This window comes from Mustela nivalis (assembly GCF_964662115.1).
Source record: "Mustela nivalis genome assembly, chromosome: 3".
NCBI lineage: Eukaryota > Metazoa > Chordata > Mammalia > Carnivora > Mustelidae > Mustela > Mustela nivalis.
The window spans coordinates 139,037,400-139,059,432 of NC_139022.1; the positions used below are offsets into that span (position 1 = coordinate 139,037,400).

Genomic DNA, 22,033 nt, shown 5'->3' on the forward strand with positions numbered 1-22,033 from the left:
GTCAAATAAATAAATAAAATCTTAAAAAAAATTGTTATCGTGTTGTTAGTACTGCGTATCTGAGTGTGACCAAGTGTGTGTGAGGCCAAGTGCAAGATTCAGTTTGGGGAGAGTGGGGGTGTGTGAAAGGGAAGAGAATGCTGAAACGTTGTCGGGACTAGCTGATGGTCGGGTTTGCGTGTGAAGTTGAATGAGTGCGTACACATGAATACCACAAAGGGTGCTGATCCTGAGCAGTTCACAGGATTCTCGGGTGCCAGGAACCATTGAGAGGCCACCTCCAAATCCATTCCCCTCCATCGACGCTTCCCGCAGAGGTCACAACTCGGGCTGTGTGGTCACGCATCCTTCTCCCCAGGGATCCCAGGAGGGAGGCCTCTGAGGCCCCAGGGCTAACTGTAACCCCTAACCCCAGCCGGGTCTTCTGGCGGCTGCCCAGTGGCAAGCAGGCCTGTCCCTGCACAGAACTGTACCTGCCGCAGTCCCCATGCCAGTTGTGAAAGTCTGTGCCACCAGGTGGGATTATAGAAGATGCGCTATCGTTCATGGTCCCTATGTCCCTGTGAACCGGAGAGAACCAGGGTGCTGGCTCCCCCAGTTTGCAGACAGGCAAAGTGAGGACCAGACAGGATTTATCCATGTTCTCCTCCGTTCCAAACCAGGACTCCCCCACTCTTTGGGGTCTGCCAGAGAACATCAGGAAAAGATGTGTCCCTGGGCCCCCGGTCCCAGCCAGGTATCCCTGTGGGGACCAAACACCTCCTCCAAAGGTGGGGCCGGGGCAGCGTGGCCATGGAAGGCAGCCTCCAGGGTGAAGTGCACGAGCGGCGCTGGGGAGGGGGAGGGCTCACGTGTGCGAGTTCAATTGTTCAGCTCTCACTGGGTCAGCTGGGACACATGTCTCTCAAAGCCCCCACACAACATACTCTCCAACCCACTGATTTTACTTCATGGAAGGTATCCTAAGGAAATCATCTATATGTGTATGAAGGTAGAGACGTAGAGATTCGGTGCTGAGTTGTCCATTTTAGGGAAATTCTGAAAATTGCCTAAAAGGCAAACAACCACAGGGCAGCTGTGTAATGAAGAGTTGCCGGCAAGGTTGATGGGGACCTATGTTTCTGAACGCGGGCAGATGTTCACAGCGTGCTGCCGTGTGGAGGAAGGCAGGTTACAAAGCCAGACGTGCATGGTGAGCCCACTTATTTGAACAATAAGCATACATAAATATTTATATCCACAGATTCAGAATACCAGTAAAGACGAATTTACACCATGTTAGCAGTCAATCCATCATATACAGCGAATGTTGGGGTAATGTTTAGTTCTCTCTTTTTTAGTTGTTCCTTGTATGTTGTTTTTCTTGTTTTCTTTTAATTATTATGTATTTAATATGAAAAGCATTAGAAGACCTGAGATGAGGCTGTGCTCCTTGTTGCAATCATGGTTCCTTTTTTAATTTTTTTTTTAAGATCTTATTTATTTGACAGACAGAGATCACAAGCAGGCAGAGAGGCAGGCAGAGAGAGTGGGGAGAAGTAGGCTCCCCGCTGAGCAGAGAGCCTGATTTGGGGCTTTGATCCCAGGACCCTGAGATCATGACCTGAGCTGAAGGCAGAGGCTTAACTCACAGAGCCATGCCCTGCAATCATGGTCCTTAAGAGGATTCTATGGGGGCAATAAGCCTTGGGTAGATCTTAGCACCTGCAGGTGGAGAACCGCCTTCTCGCCCAGAATCTGTCTTCAGATCTACTCCCTGAACCGCAGATCCGGGGACCTCTCTTGGATCTTCCCACAGAAGGTCTGGGCCCTGATCACATCTCTGTCTGTGGCTCTGGCCAGAATAACACAAGAGCCTTAGGCAGGTGAGATACTTTCCTCTCTGGAGCTTAAAGCTATTTTCTGGGCAGCTATGTGCCTCATCCAGTAGGACAGGGTGGGTGAGGACCGCCATCCCCAACTCTGAACTGAGTCAAGGCCCAGGGACACACTGGCCAAAGGTCAAACAATGGAACCAAAGCCACCTGAGTCCAGCTGTGGAGGAAAAGGAGGTAGAGGCTCAACATCTGGGCTGCTGCCCCTGGCCCACTGCTGGTCTTCCCTGCCCCCCTCCCAGCTCCCCAAAGGCCAAGAACATCTGGCTGCTGGCCTTCTTCCAGGAGGGGTGAGTGGCGGTGGAGGGGCCTCCTTCCGCCAGGGCTTGCTGCTGTGGTGCAAGGCACATCAATCAAGGCTGCAGGGCTGGCTGGTGCTAGGAGGGGAGCTGATTCCCTCCCCACCCCCTCCCCAGACATTCCTGCGTAATGGAATCTCCTTTCCTGTCTATTTATTACCAACCCACAGAGCTCCGCCAAGCTCAGTCTACAGATTGAAACCCCACCAGCCCTGACTTTTCTTGGGGAAAGGGGTACCCCACGGGGGAACTGAGAGGAGCACCAGACCCTAACCCTCACCGGTATGTCCCACCCTGCTCTTCCATCCTGCCCATGGGTTTGCACAAGGGGCCAGATCTGAGTTAAGCACATCATGTAGTGGTTTTGTGTTTCCAGAGCTGGGAAATGAGCACTTTCTCATTATCCTCATCTTAACAAATGAAAAAACTCAGGCTCAGAGAAGTCAACTCACTTGCACGGAGTCACACAGCAAGGCAGAGTGCATCTGATCTCCAAATGCAAGCTCTTTCCTGGCTCTATATAGTATCTTCCTGCTGAAAATACTTATTCTTTCTCCATTAAATGACCTTGGCACTGTTGGTGAAAATCAGTTGACTACAGAGACATGGGTTTAATTCTGGAGTCTCTGTTCCTTTCCACTGATCTAAATGTTTAGCCTTGTGCTGGTGCCACACTATCTTGCTCACTGTTGCTCTACAGTGAGTTCTGAAACTGGGAAATGTGAGTCCTCCTACTCTAGTCTTCTTTTTCAGGGTTGTTTGGTTTCTTCTGGATCCCTTGAAATTCCATATAAGCTTTGGAATCAGCTTGTCAATTTGTACAAAGAAGTCATTTGGGGTTTTGATAGAGATTGCGTTGAATCTGTAGATCAGTTTAGGGAGTTCCATCATCTTAAGAATATTACTGGAGTTGGGGCGCCTGGGTGGCTCGTTGTTTAAGCATCTGCCTTTGGCTCATGTCATGATCCCAAGGATCCTGGGATCAAGCCCTGTGCCAGGCTCCCTGCTCAGCGGGAAGCCTGTTTCTCCTTCTGCCTGCCGCTCCCCCTGCTTGTGCTTTCTCTCTTGCTGTATCTCTCTCTCTGTCAAATAAATAAATAAAATCTTTAAAAATAATAATAGTAATACTATTACTGGAGTCTTCCAATTCATGAATATATGATATCTTTCCATCTATTTAGATCTCCCCCAGTCTATTTCAATAATGTGTTGTAGTTTTCAGACAGAAGTTTTGCACTTCTTTTGATAAATTTATTTGTGTGTATTTTGTTCTTTTTGGTGCTGTTGTGAAATAATTGCTTTCTTAAATTCCTTTTTGGAGTGCTCATTGAAAATGTATAGAAACACAACTGATTTTTTAATATTGCTCTTGTGTCCTGCGACCTTGATGAACTCATTTATTAGGTCTAATAGTTTTTTAGTAGGTTCCTTAGGGTTTCCTGTGTATGAGGTCATATCACCTGGAAATAAAGATTAGTTTTACTTCTCCCTTTCCAATCTGGATGCCTTTTTTGGTTCTTTTGCCTTGCAATTCTGACTAGAATCTCCATAACAATGTTGAGAGAAGAAGTAAGAGCGGACCCTTCTCTTCTTCCTGGGCTACATCTCACCCCTTCCTTTCTCATGCTTCCTTTTCCTCATCTCCCATCCCAAACAGTGGGTGAGGGTAGGGGCTATCAGGAGAGAAATATATACAAGGAAAATGGCAAGAATAATATGAGAAAGAAGGAAATCAATGTGTTGGATATCTGAAAGCTCAAGAAATAGACCTTGAGCCCCGTGATAGAACTGAGAAAACTGAGACCTCCCCCCCAAAAGATGTAACGATTAACATTTATAGAGCACCCACGAGGTACCAGAGACCCAGGATAAATAGATGAAACAGACACTGAAGGGTTAAAGATGGAACTCAAACTGAGATCGAGACCTTGGGATCATGACCTGAGCAGAAGGCAGACGCTTAATGACTGAGCTGCCCAGGCACCCCTAAAACTCTTTTTTCTAGAAGAAAATGACTTGGGGTGCCTGGGTAGCACAGTTGGCTGAGCTCCTGACTCTTGGTTTCAGCTCTGGTAGGAATCTCCGGGTCATGAGATCGAGCCCTGCGTCGGGCTCTGCTTGAGATTCTCTCCGTCACCCTCTGCCCCTCCCACGCATGCTGTCTCTTATTTAAAATAATAAATAAATAAATCTTAAAAAAAAAAAGAAGAAGAAGAGAGCAAGAGAGAGAAGAAAGAAAGAAAGCTACACTCCCAAGGTCACACAGCAGAGAGGGAAGGAGCTGGGGTTTGGAGCCGGGTACCTCCCAGCAAAGGCTCTTCACTGCCCAACCCCTGCCACCCCCCCCCCCGCCCGCTCAGGGACGCCCGGTTCTGCGTCACTACCTGATCACCCTTAGCCCTCACATGGCCCTCTCTGGGCTTCTTCTTGCTCCTTTAGAAGGAGATGGAGGCTCACAGAGGGCAGATGACCACCCTGGTCAATCAGCCAGGAAGTGGAGGACGGTACCACCTCTGCTCAGACTGCGCTCCTCAAACAGCCGCCTTCTCACTGCCCTTACCTCAGCTGTCCACCCCCAGGGAAAACGCTGACCTTCTGAATGCTCTGTGTGTCTCAGGCACCTTTCTCCTCCAGGTTTTGGCATTGTCCTGTGTAAGGAGGGGCAAGGCTCTTTTGGGTTTGACGTTGAAGGGTCTGGACGCCTTGTAACGCAGGGTGGAGCCCAGCCGGGGACACCTATCTCCAGGGAGCTCCTAATCTAGGGCTAGTCCCACCCATGGGGATCCTCCAAGGCCATCCTGTGGGAGACATCCCACCATGACCAATTGCCCTCAGAGTATCTCTGTCAGCAGCCTCAGGCTGGACAAGGCCTGAGCTGCCCAGTAGAAAGTGCATTCCTTGGGAAACCAGAGCGCCTTCTGGGACACCAGGCCCCTAAAGGGTCCTGGCCCAGCCAAGACTGTGGTCAGTGCTGGCCACAGCCTGGCCAGCACAGCCCTTCCTGTGGGGGCCTGAGTGCCAGGGAGGCGGCCCTGTGAACAATGGACAGCTCTGTTCTGGGCCTGGGAGGCGGCGGTTAGTTCAGTCACACCTCACACCAGCTGGGGATCCAATGCTCCCCTGCTCACCTCTACTAACTGGAGCCTTCAGGCCTCAGAGGAAACACAGACACCTTACACTTAGCTCCCTCCCAGCTCCCAGACAGGCCACGACTCTGAGGTCAGGAGTTAGGACCAGAATGACTTTGGGAATCCTAGAGAGGGCAACTCAGCCGAACCAGCCACGAACCCCTAAAACCCTACCCAACCGATGTCTTTGCTCAGATCCTCTGACCAGGCCTCAGTCCTCATTTGGTGAACGAGAAGGACTCCAAGAGGCTAAACAGTCTGCCTTGGGTCACCCGGCTAGGAAGCAGTGGAAATGGAACTCAAACCCAGATCCACGAGCCTCCAGAGCCTACGGTCTTCAACACTGCCCCAAACTGCCCTTTAAAAATCCCCAAGTGACAATGAGTCTCAGGGTTCAGGGTGACCTGCACAGATTTCAGCACACAGAAACACACACATATACACATGTGTGCCCACACACATGTGGAAACACACACACACACAAGCACCTTTCTTACCAGACAACCCTGCCAAGGACAGCCTGGGAAAGGCCCTGGAGACTGTCCAGGCTCAGTCCCCGCCCCCCCCCCCGCCCCACCTGGAAGGGGCCTCTCTTCTTCCCCAGTCCCCGGTATGGGCCCAATGGTCAGGGTCCCCTTGGTGTGTCACCAGTGGGGCAGGAGGTCAGTCCTGCCCTGGAGCTCCCCTCAGCCCAGCAGGCCTGGAGGTTGGTGGGACCTCCTCCCCCAATCCTCCCAGGGCCCACAGGCCCCCGGCCAGGCCTGGCTTCCGGAGCTGCCGCCACCTTGGCCGGCTGCACCACACATGGTTTCAATCAGCAGCCTGCAGGATGAATGGTGCCTTGTGAGAGCTCCTCGGGGCTCACCTAGCACAGGGCAGCCAGGTGGGACAGGCTTGGGGAAGCAGGAGTTCAAGGGGACCTGGGGATGGGGGGCATGAGCTAGGGGCGCAGGCCTGCAGTCACACAGAGAAGAGTGGGGTCCCGGCCCTGCCACCCACAACTCACGAGTCATTTCCAGGCCCCCTTCAAGGGAGTGCAAGGATGCCGGGAGATGGTACCCAGTGCTCAGAAAGGGCCTGGCACCCAGTAGGCACTTTGTTACCTGGATTCCAGCCTAGCCTGTCAGGGAACCCCGGGGGCGGGAGGCTCACCAGATCAACTTAATGGCTAAGGGAGAGGACCCCCCCAACCCTCCACCCACCGCCTTAGAGCAGGCGACTTCATTTGCAAAGGGAGAAGGCTGGCACCAACTGCTTCCCCCAGCTCCCTCTGCACCTTGAAGGGGCCTTGCAAAGGGAGCATGAGAAGTGGGCCTCAGTTCCATGAGAGGGGGCAGAGCCATCTTACTCGTCCATCCTCCTCCTCCTTCTATTAATGCTTCCATTTCACACATAATTTAACTATGACTCAGAAAGGGAAAGCAACCAGGCCGCAGCCACACAGCCCGGGAGAAGGCAAGCTGGAGTGCGAGGCTGCGAGATGCTGCCCCAGAGCCCCGGCTCTTGCCTTCTCCCCCACCTGCTGCCTGGGTGGCCGGCCTGGGGCACCCATCCACAGAGCTGAGAGCTCCTTTCCTGCAGGTCTCCAGCAGACAGGCCTGGTGCGGGCAGCACTCCCTGGTGACCCTGCTCAGCCTCTTTCCCCACCCACAGAGCTTCCAGAGAACTAGTCCAAAGGGCCCAAGGACCCACGTCCTCCTCCCCACCTCTCTCCCACCAACAGCTGAGCCTGGCACAGAGAAGAGGCCTCTGGGCATTTAAGAACGGAGGGGAGGGGGGAAGGGAGGGAGGAAATGTCAGGGAGGGGCAAAAAATTCATCGTGTTTCTTTGTACTGAACCAGGATGTGGGTCCTGTCACCTGACAGTCACGTGCAGTCTCCTTACTCCTGGGACAAAGGCCCATGGACCCTGCAAAGCATCGGGCTTCATCACCCTTCCTTCCTTAACCAGCCTCCCCCCAACCCCACCAACTCTCCACTCTCCAGGCTGAGGCCCCTCAGGTGCTCGGTAGCCCTTAGCTCTCCATCCCTCCCCTCCAGGCTTTGCCTATAATTTCACCTGCCAGGAACCCTCTCGTCCCCGGTCCTGGCTAGCTAGTCTTCCAAAACCCCTCCAAGCCCTCTATGCACCAGGGTGCCCAGTCCTCTGGGCTCCAGAGCATCCTCCCAGGTGTTTCTGGGAGCATAGCCCGAGGGCCTCATGGACTTTCTCTGGAATTGGACCCAAATTCAGAATCTAACTCTGCGGAAGAAAAAGATGCTTCCTCTCCTCTCCGTTGGAGATAGGACACCACCTTTTCGGCCTGGGTTTCTCTTGTTTTCAACTGTCTGTGAAATCAAGGGAGATGCACTCATGCAGCGATGTGTGGGACTTTTAGTGGTTCCACTGAGAAACCAACTCTGGAGCACAGTTTTAAGAACAAGCCCTTCCTGCTGTCTTCTGTGTGGACAGAGTGTCCCTCCTAGGCAGCACCAGCGTACCCAGGAGCTGGGTGTGCATGTCTCCCTGGGCGCCCCTTGCCCTGCCATTCTCAACCTCTTGCCCTTCAGTGTGATGGGTCAGGGAGGGCCTCTGGGGAAAGCAGTCCCGTGGAAGTAACTATGGACATCTTTAGGGTTAAGAGGCAAATGTGTTCAGCATGGCTTTGTTTAGGAGACTAAAAATCTAAAATAATGCTTCTTTCAACTATTAAATAAAGTGTGGTATGTTCACAAGCTAAACCCCATGAAGAGGAATTTTTAATGACACCAGAAGATGGTCATCATTGATTACTAGAGGAAAAAAAAAAAGCAGATTATAAAACATTATGCTGGAAGAGGAAACCCAGCCTCCAGGCAGATATGTAAATGAAGGAGGGGTATAGGGTAAGACTCAGACTTGGAAACTAGAAGTCCTGTGTCCAAAGTCAGACTTTGGCACCCTGTAGCCAGGAGACGACAGATGAGTCTCGAAACCTAAAAGCTGGCCTTGCAGCGTGTGTCAAGTGGGAAGAACACTGGCCCTCTGGTACATGGCACTGAGGGCACTGAGACTGGGACAGACCAAGCACCTAATAAACATGAGCTTTAATGAGTACTTACAGCGCTGCTCATTGCTATGCTGAGATATTTTCATTTTTCTTAGGTTGGCCTATTTGTCTTTTTAAAAAATGTCTGCAACAAATGTGAATGACTTGTATTAAATAAGAAATATAAACAAACATGACTATATAAGGAAGTGGCCCCACGGAACTCATGCCTGAGTTTTCCAGCATGTTCCTGAGGACGTCCCTCACTGTGAAGCACGGATGAGATTTTCTGGAGAAACTGATCTGCTTGTGGTATCCGAAGGTTTCCCGGAACACACTGGCTGCCTGTGGGCTTCAAGCCACGGCAGTGTGCTCACCCTCAGTGTCCAGGGAGAGGGGGTCATTTACATGAACTACGACCTAGGTTCTGTCGCGTCCATAGGACAGTGTATGAAGGAGTCCCACCAAAGAGTCAGAAGCGTTACCCCGGGGACCAGACCAAGAGCGACACACAGGCTTCAGAGTTTCTGCACCTCACCGGTGATGTCAATTCTTTCGCAACAATCTCATGTCACAATAAAAATGGAAACGGCATCATTCGATGTAGCAGAAAAAATGTTTAATAACACGTAAACGTGTTGACAACTTATTATGATAAAAAGAGGTTTGCAAAACAGAATGTTCAATATTGTCATGTCTACAAAAACAACTTCACGCATCCGACAGAAGGGCAAAGTCCTAAGATATGAGCAGCGGTGGGATACATTTCAAAAATTTTCCTCTCATTTGTCTGGATGTTCTCAATTTTCCACAATGGACAGCTATCACTTTGTGATTTTTTTTTGAAGTGTGTTTTCTTAAAAGGAAGGATTTGGCCCCAAATGTTGCCAGCATTTTTTAGCCTTTGTCTTGCCTCCACTTTCTCCCCTCCCCCACGAGCCTGTTCTCTCACCTGATTTTAATAGACGCCATTTTGCTGTCCCTTCTGTGTCCTTGAAAAAGGCCTGAAATCCTAGTTGGAGTGGGGCAAGGCAGAAGCCAGGGCACAGGTCCAGCCCGCTGCTCCCCGTCAGTGGTCCCCCACCACCGCGCGCCGCCTTCTGGAGTATTGTTCTAATTAGCGGGGACGCAAAGCAGACCCAAAGGCGGAACTATAAACACTAGAGGCAAAGACCCATAAACAGCTGGTAACTGACTCCAGCTTGTGCAGATGGCCCTGGCCCTCTTTCGCACTAGGGGCTGGATGGGGGCTGGGCTGGCCACTGAGGACTCCCCTCTGCCTCCCCTTCTCAGACCACAAGCTGCTATGAGCCAGGTAGTTAGAAATTTGGGAGGTCTGACATGGGGGAGCTTATATCTACATGAACAGGCAGTATGGGGGACAAAGGGTCTTCAAGATCATGACAGCCGGGCGCCTGGGTGGCTCAGTGGGTTAAGCCGCTGCCTTCGGCTCAGGTCATGATCTCAGGGTCCTGGGATCGAGTCCCGCATCGGGCTCTCTGCTCAGCGGAGAGCCTGCTTCCCTCTCTCTCTCTCTGCCTGCCTCTCCATCTACTTGTGATTTCTCTCTGTCAAATAAATAAATAAAATCTTAAAAAAAAAAAAAAATCACTTGAAGATCATGACAGCCTCATTACCTGCCCCGGGGCCTCAATTTACCTATCTGTAAAATAGGGAAGAGAAGAGCCAAGTGAGCCTTCTTTTTTTTTTTTTTTTTTTAATTTAATTAATTTATTTACTTGAGAGAGAGGAGAGCATGAGCAGGGGAGGAACAGAAGGAGAGGGACAAGCACACTCCATGCTGAGTATGAAACCCAGCATGGGGCTCAATCCCACAACCCTGAGATCATGACCTGAGCCTAAATCAAGAGTCAGATGCTCAACTGACTGAGCCACCCAGGTGCTCCCTAAATGGGCCTTCTTAGCTCTACTACATCAGGCCTAAAAATACGCCTTGGGACTAAATGCCTATCATCTACCTGATAGTATAATAGTATAATAACAATATATACCATTTGATAACATAAACATCCACTATAATAAAATTATCTGCAACATAACCCATACATCATACTATGTATTATTGTGTGATACTCTTTAATATTTCCTTTTTTTTAAAATGACCATCTGATCAATATCTGTGATCAGAGGCAAGCCAGGAAGACTTCCTGTATGAAGAGATTTAAGGGCTGCAGATTTGACAGACAGAGGGAATAAGCCTCCAAAAATGTCATAATGGAGGGGAAGGGAGAGTCTTGAGGGAGAAGGAATTTACGGTGCTTCTTGGGAGGATGTCTGGGGCTGGGATCCACACCGATGTTCTACCCCAGAAGCACACAGACTAGTGCTGTAGAGGGCAGGAAGAAAACACACTGGAGGGGCACCTGGGTGGCTCAGTCCTTAAGCATCTGCCCTTGGCTCAGGTCATCATTCCAGGGTCCTGGGATCCTGCTTGGTGGGAAGCCTGTTTCTCCCTCCCCCACTCCCCCTGCTTGTGTTCTCTCTCTCACTGTGTCTCTCTCTGTCAAATAAATAAATAAAATCTTTTTTTTTTTAAGATTTTATTTTTATTTGTCAGAGAGAGAGACAGAGAGAGAGCGAGCATAGGCAGACAGAGTGGTAGGCAGAGACAGAGGGAGAAGCAGGCTCCCTGCCAAGCAAGGAGCCCGATGTGGGACTCGATCCCAGGACGCTGGGATCATGACCTGAGCCGAAGGCAGCGGCTTAACCAACTGAGCCACCCAGTGGCTCAGAAATCTTTTAAAAAAGAAAAGAAAACATGCTGGATTGAAGTGACCAAGACTTGTCAGCCTCTGGTCATGCAACATAATACCTGGGGAACTCATTAAAACACAGGTTCCTGGGCCCTTCCCGGAGTTTCTGCAGCAGAATCTGGAGCAACACGGCCAGATAATTTTAAAAATCCGCTCAGTTGATTCTGAGTCAAGAAGTGTCCATGTCTGGCACAGGTGGGTGTTCAGGAGCCTGGGGTCCAGAGTTCCCGGTGGCTAGAGATAGAATGTGGGGGAGGGTAGAATCTCCTCTCCTGCCCCATGCCCGGTCACCAGCACAGTATAGCCCAGGGGGGTTCCGGCTGTGGAGTCTCTCAGACCAAGGACTCCAGCTGTGTGATTCTGGCAGAATTACTTTACCTTTCCGAACCTCAGATTCCTTATGTTTATAATAGGAATGATACTAATACTTAACCTCAGAGAGTTGTTGGAATGATCAAAAGAAGTAGTCCTTGACAAGCAGAAGGCCTGCCTGAGAAGTGAGAAATGCTTTTTAGTATTCATATAATTTAACTGATTGATATTATTATTTGTAATATTATTACCCCTCCACCAGCGACCCCCAGCTGCTGTGGAGGTGTTCTGTGGAGAGGTTCTCAGGGACCCTAGCTGTGAGAAGCTGAGGTCACACTGCCCCTTGCTGGACAAGTTATAGACTGCATCGAATAAGCCTAAATTCAAGCTCCATTTTTCTCCCTTTTACCCAAAAATACTTCAGTGTGCACCTAAGAAAAATTCTATTATTCTTAAATAACAGTACAATCATTAAAATGAGGAAATTTCACACTGATACAACACTATATGCAATCGACACGGTCCGCATCCGCATTTTGCCAGTGGTCCCTCTGGTGTCCTTTATAGCTGATTGTTTCCCGGCCCAAGACCCCTCCCAGGGTCACAGGGGACATGCGATTGCCAGATGTCTTCACTTTCTTTTAATTCAGAACCATTTCTCAGCCTTTGTTTTTCCATGACCACGACATTTTTAGAGTTCAGGCCAGTTATTTTGCAAACTGTCTCTCAGCAGAGATGTACCCGCTGGCTAGATTCATGTTACACTTTTGTCAGAAACTTCACAGGCGTTTGGCGGGGTCTGTCTCACACCGTGTCAGGTTGTCCAATTCCGATGATGTGGGCTCTAACTCCCCCAGCTGTTAGCATGTGGGAGTTGGGCTCTGCAAACCAGACAGGGAGGGGAGACTTGCCTCCGGTCTCACATCAGTCTGGATCCTCGGCTTGGGATCTTGACGACAGCTCAGGATAGCTGTGGCAAGGCAAGAACCGCCCCCAAGCCCCACGGCCCCGAGCTCTGATGGGAGCCCAGGGGCTGGGCCAAGGACACCTGTGCTGCCTTCATGGCATCATCCCTACACCAGTCTGGGCGCCTGGAGCTCCCTTTCTGCATCACCCATTTCTATGTATTTTTTTATGAAGACTCATTCCTCAAGTGATACACAAATACCTGTCTTTGTTTTTTAAAAAGTGTTGCAGCAAAAGCTTAAACCCCCTTTGAACCTTTGCCCTCTTCCCGAAGTAACCAGTTACCAGTTTGGGGTGAGAGGGATGTTATCTACACTCCTAGGAAAAACACACACTATGTAGCATTCCTTTAAAAAATGGTCACACTGTAGGTCGGTCTCATAGAAATTTCCCTGGCAGGACTTGAAGACTGAGTTATTTTCATTATCACATACCAATGTGTGGCTACACTAGTAGCTATGTAGCTGATCCCCCATGGATGGACATCTAGGTTGCTTCCAGCATTTTGCTATTATGGAACACACTGCCCTAGGCACACGATCCATGGCTTCTGAGGGAGATGCCTACTTCTGAGAGCCTAGACTGCTCTTGGAATACCAGATTCCTTGAGTGGACTCCTCAGTTTTTTATGACTGCCTTTATTCACTTAACCTATTAGAAATGCAGACTCTTGGGGCACCTGGGTGGCTCAGTGGGCTAAAGACTCTGTCTTCGGCTCAGGTCATGATCTCAGGGTCCTGGGATCCAGCCCCACATCGGGCTCTCTGCTCAGCGGGAAGCCTGCTCCCCCACCCCCTGCCTGCCTCTCTGCCTACTTGTGATCTCTGTCAAATAAATAAATAAAATCTTAAAAAGAAAGAAAGAAATGCAGACTCTTGGCACGCCTAGGTGGCTCAATCATTGAGCATCTGCCTTCGGCTCAGGTCATGACCCCGGGGTCCTAGGACTGAGCCCCCCCTCAGCTCCCTGCTCAGTGGGAAGCCTGCCTCTCCTTCTCCCACTCCCCCTGGTTGGATTCCCTCTCTCACTGTGTCTCTATCAAATAAATTTTTAAAAATCTTTAAAAAAAAAAAAAAGAAAAGGAAAGGAAGGAAGAAATGCAGACTCTTGGGGTGCCTGGGTGGCTCAGTCAGTTAATGTCTGCCTTCACCTCAGGTCATGATCCCAGGGTCTTGGGATCAAGTCCTGCTTTGGGCTCACTGCTCAGTGGGGAGTCTGCTTCTCCCTCTGCCTTTCCCCTTGGTTTGCACTCTCTCTCTCTCTCAAATAAATGAAATATTAAAAAAGAAGAAGAAGAAAGGCAGACTCTTGGGACCTCTGAGAACATCTGGGCTGGATTTTCACACTGTGTTTCAAGGATTTGGGGGTTCTGAGATGATATGAGGGACCAAGAGGAGGAATTAGCTGGTGAGAGCCCAGACCCTGACCCCATTCCAACAGGAGTACTCCTGCCTTTACCCAGTTTTCAGTGTTTCTTTTTGAAAAACAAATACCAGCTATTTTAAAATTCAAGAATCTCTGATGTGGCCAGACCCCCTAACTGGCATGGGAATGCTTCTGTATCGTGCCTTCTGGAGCTGCTCCCATTAATGTAGCCTCCAGCCACGTAGTGTGGGCGATGCCACATGGCCCATCCCAGGCTCCCGGCTGACGACCCGTGAGGTCTCCGCCAGTGCTGCTCCCGTGCACCAGGGCTGGCATGTTGGTGTTCCCAGCTGTGACCTCGCACGCCCCCCAGCAGCTGTCCACGCTCCTCTGGCCCTTCTCTGCCTTGCACTCAGTGGCCCAGGTCAGTGTTCCCAAATCTTCCCGTGCATCAGGGACTTGGTTAAAAAGCACTTAGCTGGGTCCCACTCCCAGAGGTTCTGAAAGAGCACATTCTGAGGAGTCCAGGGAGGTACATTATTTTAGAGCTTCGCAGAGGGTCCTGAGGGTTTCCCAAAGTGTGGTGTCTCGGCGTGGAGAAGTTAAAATGCAGACAGCTGGGCCCTACCTCACATCTGCCAGTGATGACTCTCTGGGCATGCAGCCTGGGGATCTGCATTTCCACCAAGTTCTCCAGGAGCGGCTACTGCGTCCAACTTCCTCCACACCCCTCAAGGACGAGGGAAACAGGGGATCAAAGAGTAAAAGGACATCCCCATCATACACAGGGGCGGCCAGATTGGCTGTGGTGTGAACCTCCCTATGGCCGCCTTCCCTACAGGCCTTTCTTAAAGTTCAAAGACACACAGACATGACCAGTGCGTACAAATAGAACCCCACTTTATTAGCAGTTAGTTCGAGATTGTACATTAATGGAGGAAGGTTCCCACTTTTAACACAACCCAAAACGGCTGGTTCGAGAGCCCTGATCAGGTGAGCTGGGCAGCACCCCTTCTCCCCCCTCTCCCAACCCCCACAAGGGAAGGAAACCTGTCTGCTCCCCTAGCGTGCCCCCCCACCCTCTCCAGTCAGCCCTCTCCTCTCCCCAGGAAATGACATGAATTTCATGCAAATTACAAAAGGAGCCCTCTTGCTGATAATAAAAGCTAGCACAGTCATAGAAAGCCCTCTCCTCTCCTTCATTCTCCTCAAGGGCCAGAGAGAGGGAGAAGAGAGGGAGGGATGAACTTATTAGGATAAAACACAACCAGAGTCTCCCCAGAACCTTGACACTGACCCCTCACAAAGCCCACGCCCCTTCCAAAAATCTCTGGCTGGCCGAGCTGACAAAGACGAGCCCTGGGGGGCAGCTGGCCCAGGGTTGCACACCAGGCACCCAGCATTGCCTCGAGGGCAGGGGTCTGGGCCCTCCACCCTCACTTCCACTAGAGCAGACCTGCTTTCTTCTTGGACATTTGAAAACCCCTGTTATAGCCCCATCTGCACATCTTATAAATGGGGAAGTTGAGGCTCTGGAGGGGAAACCGTGACGTAGCTACTAAACGTACCCAGTTGGGACGAAATTTCACATCTCCTGCTTCTGGCCCCTGGCTCTCCTCCTCACACTACAACTTGGGGGAGGCAGTTCCCCGCTTAGGCCCTTCCCTGGTGCATCCCAGGGGCCTGGCTCTGTTCCAGTGCACACAGACCACGGGCCTCCAGGAAGTAAAAACCGGGAGGCCACAAAACAGAGAGACAGACAGACAGACAGACAGACATGCTATTCGTGCCCTGTGGCCCATCACCAGGATCAGAGCGGGCAGCACAGGCTCTTCTGGGCCGGAGGCATCTCCTTCCCAGCAGGCCCAGCTGCAAGGGTTGCCTCCCTTGCCCTCCCCTGAGCTCCCGGGGCTCCACCGAGCCCTGCTGCTGGTTTGGCACTTGGTACAGGGGACAAGAGAGAGGCATCTCAGGCTGGAGTGAAGATGTCAAGTCAGCACAGAAGGCGGAGATCCATGCAGCCTAAATCACCCTGAACAAGACAGGGGCTAAAGGAGCACGTTCTGGGACACCATGAAGAAATGATCACACAGATCCAGATGCGGGACTGCTCTCCTTAGAAATAACATCATTTAAAGAACCAAAGCAACCAGAGAGGGGAGAGACTGGACAAAAACCGCAGTTACAAGATGTCATGTATGCAACTTGAGCGGATCCTGATTCTAAAACCAGGCGTAAAAGTTATGGGGGTGGGGGAGCAAACATGGATTCAATAGCAGATGTTTTTAGGAAATCACTGTTGTCTCGGGTGTGATACCGGCCAAGACATAGCATGATGTCTTAACTCTCCGGGGATGCGGGCCGAGGCATTTTGGTCCAGTCTCGTGATATCTGCAACTCACTTTAAAACTAGTTTGGAAAAAAAATTCATACATACAGAGAGAGAGAAATCAAATGTGGCAGAATGTTCATTTTAACTCTAGATGGAGGATAGCAGGTGTTCATAATAAAATAACTGGTACGTGTTTTCACTTGCTCTTTCCCTCACAACCATGGGGACCATTCCCTCCTAAGGGCACCCATCTCTGTGGGTCAGCCTAGTCATCCTTCATGGGGAACAGATGGCTTCTCCCTCAGCGGGGCCTCAGGCCCCGGCTGCTTCTCCTCATGGGCCTAGAAGAGGCCCATCTTGAAACCTCAGACTCCTCCACACGCAAGATGTGCACTATGGGCGGTTCTAGAACCCCAAGTGGCTGAGGCAGTCACAGGGGACAACCCACCTGCGCCTGACCCAAGCAAAGGCTCTCGAGAGGGATGAGAGAATGGTCGGCAGTGTCCACTCCATGATTTAAGCTGTTTCTCTCTCTCTGGCCAAACACAGTGCGTTAGAGGACACTGAGGATGCAGAGATGCCGTACCTACTGCCCTCTGGTTTGCCCTCTCGTGAGGAAGATCTGTGTGCTCAGTAGCTGGGGGCCCCTAGAGGGATTTGTCTGTCCCCTTCCTCAGTAGCTACAGTTCCTGGCAGCGGGTCCACGAGCAAGATTCATGCGTGGGAAGGGAAGAAGTAGCAGGGACCAGACAGACTCAGAACATGTGGCAAGTCAAGTGCCCAGCCTTCCAGAAGGACCTAGACAACATTCCCCACCACTTCCTCTGCTCCCACAGGGGTCCGCCGGGGCCTCCAACCCGCCTGCTCCTTCCTCGGGCCAGAGGCAGAGAGAAATGGAGGTGCCAGTGCACCGGCCATTCCGAGCTCCCAGAGAGGGGGGCAGGTGTCCAGACACAGAAGGTAGATCTCAGCAGTGGGAGCTATAAAGGTCTAGCACAGGCCACGGAGCCCAAGCCCCTCGCCGCAAGATGGGAGATGAGGCCTGGGGTCCGCACTGTGGAAGATGCTGCCCCCTTCTGCGAGGGTCAGGTTCCATGGCACTGGCAAGTCTTCACAAGCATACAAGCAGGCGTGCCACCCTGTCCCCAGACACTGTTCCTCATCCCCTGCGGGCTTGACGCTGGGTTCCCAGCCTCGAAGGCCCCAATGAGAAGCATGGTGGGAAGGCTTCTCTCGGAAGACAGTGAACCCACACGCAACCGTCCCGCTGAGTATCCCCCTTTCTTCTCCACTGCCGGGGAAGAACTTGAGAAAAGGGCTTGGGTTCAGAGGTCAGACAGACCCGGGACCCACCCCCATCCCCAAAGACCGGGGGAGGACCTCTCAGAGAGAGCAAGGCAGGACTGCATGTGCAGACCAGGAACGGAGAAGGCTCAAAGGCACCCTGGCTGGGAAGGAGTGGTTTGTCCCCTATCCTGGATGACCACGGGTGTGACTGAGGGAGGGACAGGAAGCTGGCACAGAGTAGGGTCCCCAGGATGGGCTCAGAGGCAGTGTGGCATTGAAAGAAGAGCACTGGACCCAGAATCAGGAGTCTCAGGTTTAATTCTCCTCCCTGCTCTCACCCAGTTCTGAGACGTCGGCCAAGGAGGCCGCCTCGCCTTTCTGCTTCCATACCCGTCAAAGGACCCTTCCAGCCCCAAGATGCTAGAGTCTTCCCAACAGGACAAAGCTCTCCAGAAAGGGTTTTCTGGATGTTGGCTGGAAGCTGACGGGCAGTGGGAGGGGCCAGGGAGAGGCACCCAGCCTTAGTCACTTCACATTGTTAAAGAGGCGGGTGGGAGCCGACCCTAACCGGAAAACAGCCCCGAGATCCCGAGGTCTGCAGGGGGCCTGGAGACAGTTCTGTGGGTCCTGGCGGGCAGCACAGCTCCCAGGGCGGCTCCCAACCTAGCACCATGTGACAAGGAGGGGACAGGCCGGCCTTCAGCCCCCTGGCCTCCCGCCCCAGCCCTGCTGTCTCCTTTGGCCAAAATTCCTCCAGGGTCACTGAGCTTCATGAGACCAGCTGTCCCGGAGAGAGCGGGTCTTCCCTGGGCGCTTCACTGCCTCTGTTCAGCTGCAGTAGCCCCAGGGCAGCCGCGACACTTGGGAAGGGAACAGACACCTCTCCAAGAGGCACCTCCACAGTGTCTCCCCAAGGCCCAGACACACGAGGACAAGCCCTCCCCTCCCTTCCATATCATTCTTTAGCACTGAGATAGGACACTGGGGCTTGCCACCATTTTGTATGACTGAATTAAAAACAAACCCAACCAAAAAAAATATAATATATATATATACACATTATATATATATATATATATATATAAAAACACAGTGCGACCCCAGCACCCAGGGTATAAACTCTGGCACCAAGAAAAAAAAAAAAACAAAATATTAAAATACTTTAGCTTCTTAGTATTTGGGGGTGCAGGTTAAGGGGGTCTTGGAGCCCTTGGCCGCAGGTAGCTGGGACAAAGCCATGGATGGCAGTCTCACCCACGCTGCCCAGGGTCTGCCCAGGGGCCAAGGTTGGGGGTGGGCATGGGGACAACATATGTACATTGGGACATGTATACTGGCAGACTCCTGAACCGCCTGAGTCTTTTACCACAGGAAATACCACACGTCATATCCCAGGATGAGGAACAGGGTAGGGGGGCCTGGGCCTCTGGGTCCTAATGGCATGGCAGTGCCCCGGGGTCCCGAAGGAGACCCTGAGGACTGGGTGGATACTGTAGGAATCAGCGGTTCTTTCCCCAGAAGGGAAAGTGAGATGTGAAGGTATTAACCGGAATGCGTGTAGAGGTGCAGAGTTCTCTTGAAGGCCCCCCACCACATCCAGCCCAGTGACTTTGGGCACCCAGCTGGCCCCTCTGAAGTGCCTGGCTCAAAACAGTCAGGGAGGCATCCAGTCTCTCTCCCTAGTTTGGCAAAAGGCCCAGCTGGGCTCCTCTCCCTGTTGTCTGGAGGACAGGGCAAACATGGCAGCTAATACTGAGGGGAGACCCCGCCGGCGCAGGGAGTGATGGGATGAAGGGGAGGGCATGGTTGGTAGGACACAGTGAGGGACAGAAAAGGGAGTCTCACGGACTCCCTCTCACCAGGAAGTGGCCTTCCACCAACAGGGGGTGGCCTCCCCATGGAAGGCCGTGCACGGAACGGACCTCTGGTGGCGAGGGAGGTCCCGGAGGCCACAGACCCAGCGCTGGATGCTCCGAGGCGCTTGTGGACCCGCCTGGGCTCTTCTCCTGGCCCTGCCTGGGCCTCAGCTGAGTATTGCTTGGAAGTGCCCGGCCAGCCCAGGCCCAGCTCCCCACTCTGCGGGTCAGTCTGGCTCAGCATGCGGCAGGCCGTCCAGGCCGTCACAAACGTTCAGTCTGGCTGTGGTGGCCGCGGCTACCTGGTGTTCTGGAGGTCCTCCCGCAGCCAGGTGGGCAGCGTCTGGCCCATCTTGTACAGCAGCTTGGAGAGCTCGATGTTGTGGTCCCGATAATAGTCCTTCAGGAAGGCGCGGGACTGGAACAGGAGGAAGAGTTCAGATCTCAGGGAAGTGCTGATTCTAAAGGGACTTCTCCCCTCTGGAAATCTATCACTGTCAGCGTCAACCCACACACCTATCACCTATTCACCACCATCCTCAAAATGGCAGCCTCCGAAATAAAGCGAGATGGCAGGACACCAAAGCATAGTCCACAAGGTCAAAATTCTTGTGATTGGGAGAAAAGAAGGAATTCGTTAAAATCAGGACTGAAAGGCAGGGTATGTGACCTTTGACCTACGTCCTTCGGACATGCCATTCTCTCCCGCAAGAAGGCTTATCCCCCTATCCATCCATACCTCGGGCCACATGCTGTCCCCCCCGCAGGCCCAGCTCCGAGCCCCTCCCCCTCTGGTCCCCCTCCCAGCTTCAAGTGCCATCTCTGGTTGGAAATCCGCTAGCACTCTCATGCAGCTCTCTAACTGCAGGAAGCATGTCCTGCCTTATATTCTTCCTGGTGTGTGTGACTTATTTCCACCCCCCACCCCCTACCCAGTGAAGGCAAAGACACGTCTGATCCATCCTCAAAGCCCACGGCATTCAGCCCTAGGCAGAAGGTCATAAATAGTCACTAGACTAAATCTTTTCTAACCCACCATGTCCCAGCTTCCATTCCCTCCTTGTAAGAACATCATCCAAGAAAGGCCAAGGCTGTTAAGGTACTCAGTGCAGGGTCAAGAGGAGAGAGGATCCCCGCTGCTCAGGGACACTCCCCGCCCCCGGGATCCAGCTGCCACAGGTGGTGTGTGCACTTACATCCAGGTCCATCTCTGGGTATTTCCGGCCCTTGCTTTTGCCCAGACACTTGGTTTTTCCTCCTTCGAGCAGCTGGCACCAAAATCCTTTCTTTGGATCAAACCTGCGGAGGTGGTGAAAGCCTATGGATGGGAGCCAGCCCAGCCTACCCCTTCCCACCTTAAGGCCAAGTTCACAGACTCTAGGAGTGGCAGAGCCTGGACCACAACCTACTCCCCTAAGCACACTCTGGAACCCACAGATAGATAGATGTATGGGGGCTGGGGTTTGCTGCTGCTGGCCCTGGGCTACACTAAACACGCCTGCCCCCTTCTTCCCAGCAGAAAGCAGCTCACGTGCTGAGTTGCTCTCATCCTGGTGAGGCAACCCGAGTCCCTCCAGCAAGCAACCCGGAAGAAGAATATCTGCCATTCATCCTTCGGGATTCGAGGAAACCTTCCCAGGGCGCTCTCCCACTCGGGGCCAAGCACCTTTTTTCACCCAAGAACCCAAGAGGGAAGCAAAGCTTAGTGGCATTGTGGTGGGTGTGTGTTCTAATAAACTGTTGATTTTTCAAGAAATGCAATGTCTGCACTAGTACTTAAGCATAGCCATCACTGAGAAGTTCTGGCTTTTAGAGTAAACTTCAGAAATGACAGAGCCAGACTGCCTTCAGGATGCAAAGTCATGCTGGGCCTTCAAAGGTTTTTTCTGAAGGGAGGGAGGAGATGAGATCTGAAGCTGCCAAGGGGAGGGGAGGCACACTGGCATCAGAACTCAGCCCCAGATCAGGGCTGAATGCTTCCAGCATGAGGACAGTGGGAAAGCAGAATTCGCATTTGGCAGGTGTAGGAGACAGGGAATTCTGACTGGGTCACAGGGCAGGCATAAAGGAGGAAGATGAGGATGATGAAGACTTAAATGATCTCTGAGCATCAGTACATGCCAGGCACGGAGCTAAGAGCTCCACATGCATGCCTCATGCAATACAGGGGCCCTCGGGAAGCAGGAGTCATCACCTTTATCTCCAATGTACAGATGAGGAAAGTGAGGCTTGAAGGCCCTAAGACACTTGTCCAAGGTCACACAGCTAAAGACATAATGGGTCTTCTAACCCAGGCATCTCTGATGCCAACAGCCCCACACCCTTAGCTGCTGCTCCTGTCTGCCTCGAGGTAAAGGATTGCTTCTCTTCTTCCCCTTCTACCTCCAAGACAGTGAAAAGGGGACATTCTTGCTGCATGACTTTCCCAGGAAGGTAACCAGGGAAGGTTATTTTATTCCTCCCTCTCTTGAGACCACCTCCTCACCCCATACAGCTGTGTAAGCCATTGTCTGTAACATGGTTAACACATAACTCCCTAGCCCTGAGCTCCTGCCACACAGGCTGGCCTCTACCCGTCTTGGGAGGGCATCTTAGTGCACCTGTACCAGGTTCTGCGTGAGAGCTATTATAATCCATCAACAATTATCTGTAGCTGCCTTTTCCTGAAATTATATTTAAATCATGACCTAATGCTAAGAAGCCCTTGTGGGAACTAGGGCTGCCCAATATTAGTTTAAGTTAGTTTAATAAAAGATTCTAGAAATGTTCAGCACAGACTGAAAAGAAAACCCCAGTGGTGGGACTGACCAGAGTGGAACATATTTACCACCT

General features: G+C 51.8%; 1 protein-coding gene and 2 long non-coding RNA genes across 9 annotated transcripts in view; 1 reads left to right on the plus strand and 2 right to left on the minus strand.

Annotated features, from left to right (window-relative positions):
* Positions 1-21,773, plus strand: part of LOC309862410 — a 50,992-nt gene extending 29,219 nt beyond the window's left edge. The window contains exons 6-7 of the long non-coding RNA XR_014310510.1: positions 1,244-1,314; positions 20,721-21,773. This is a non-coding gene — a long non-coding RNA (uncharacterized lncRNA). The remainder of the gene's footprint in view (positions 1-1,243; positions 1,315-20,720) is intronic.
* Positions 8,907-10,134, minus strand: LOC309862413. The gene is made up of 2 exons (XR_014310513.1): positions 9,922-10,134; positions 8,907-9,699 (listed from the first exon to the last, which is right to left on the minus strand). It is a non-coding gene; the product is annotated as an uncharacterized lncRNA (long non-coding RNA).
* Positions 14,610-22,033, minus strand: part of NDST1 (N-deacetylase and N-sulfotransferase 1) — a 58,938-nt gene continuing 51,514 nt past the window's right edge. For all 7 annotated transcript variants that reach the window (XM_082726200.1, XM_082726201.1, XM_082726205.1 and 4 more), the window contains 2 exons: positions 20,398-20,500; positions 14,610-19,619 (listed from right to left, as the gene is read on the minus strand). In XM_082726200.1, coding sequence (XP_082582326.1) covers positions 19,500-19,619; positions 20,398-20,500 — 223 coding nt within the window. In that variant the 3' untranslated portion in view covers positions 14,610-19,499. The remainder of the gene's footprint in view (positions 19,620-20,397; positions 20,501-22,033) is intronic.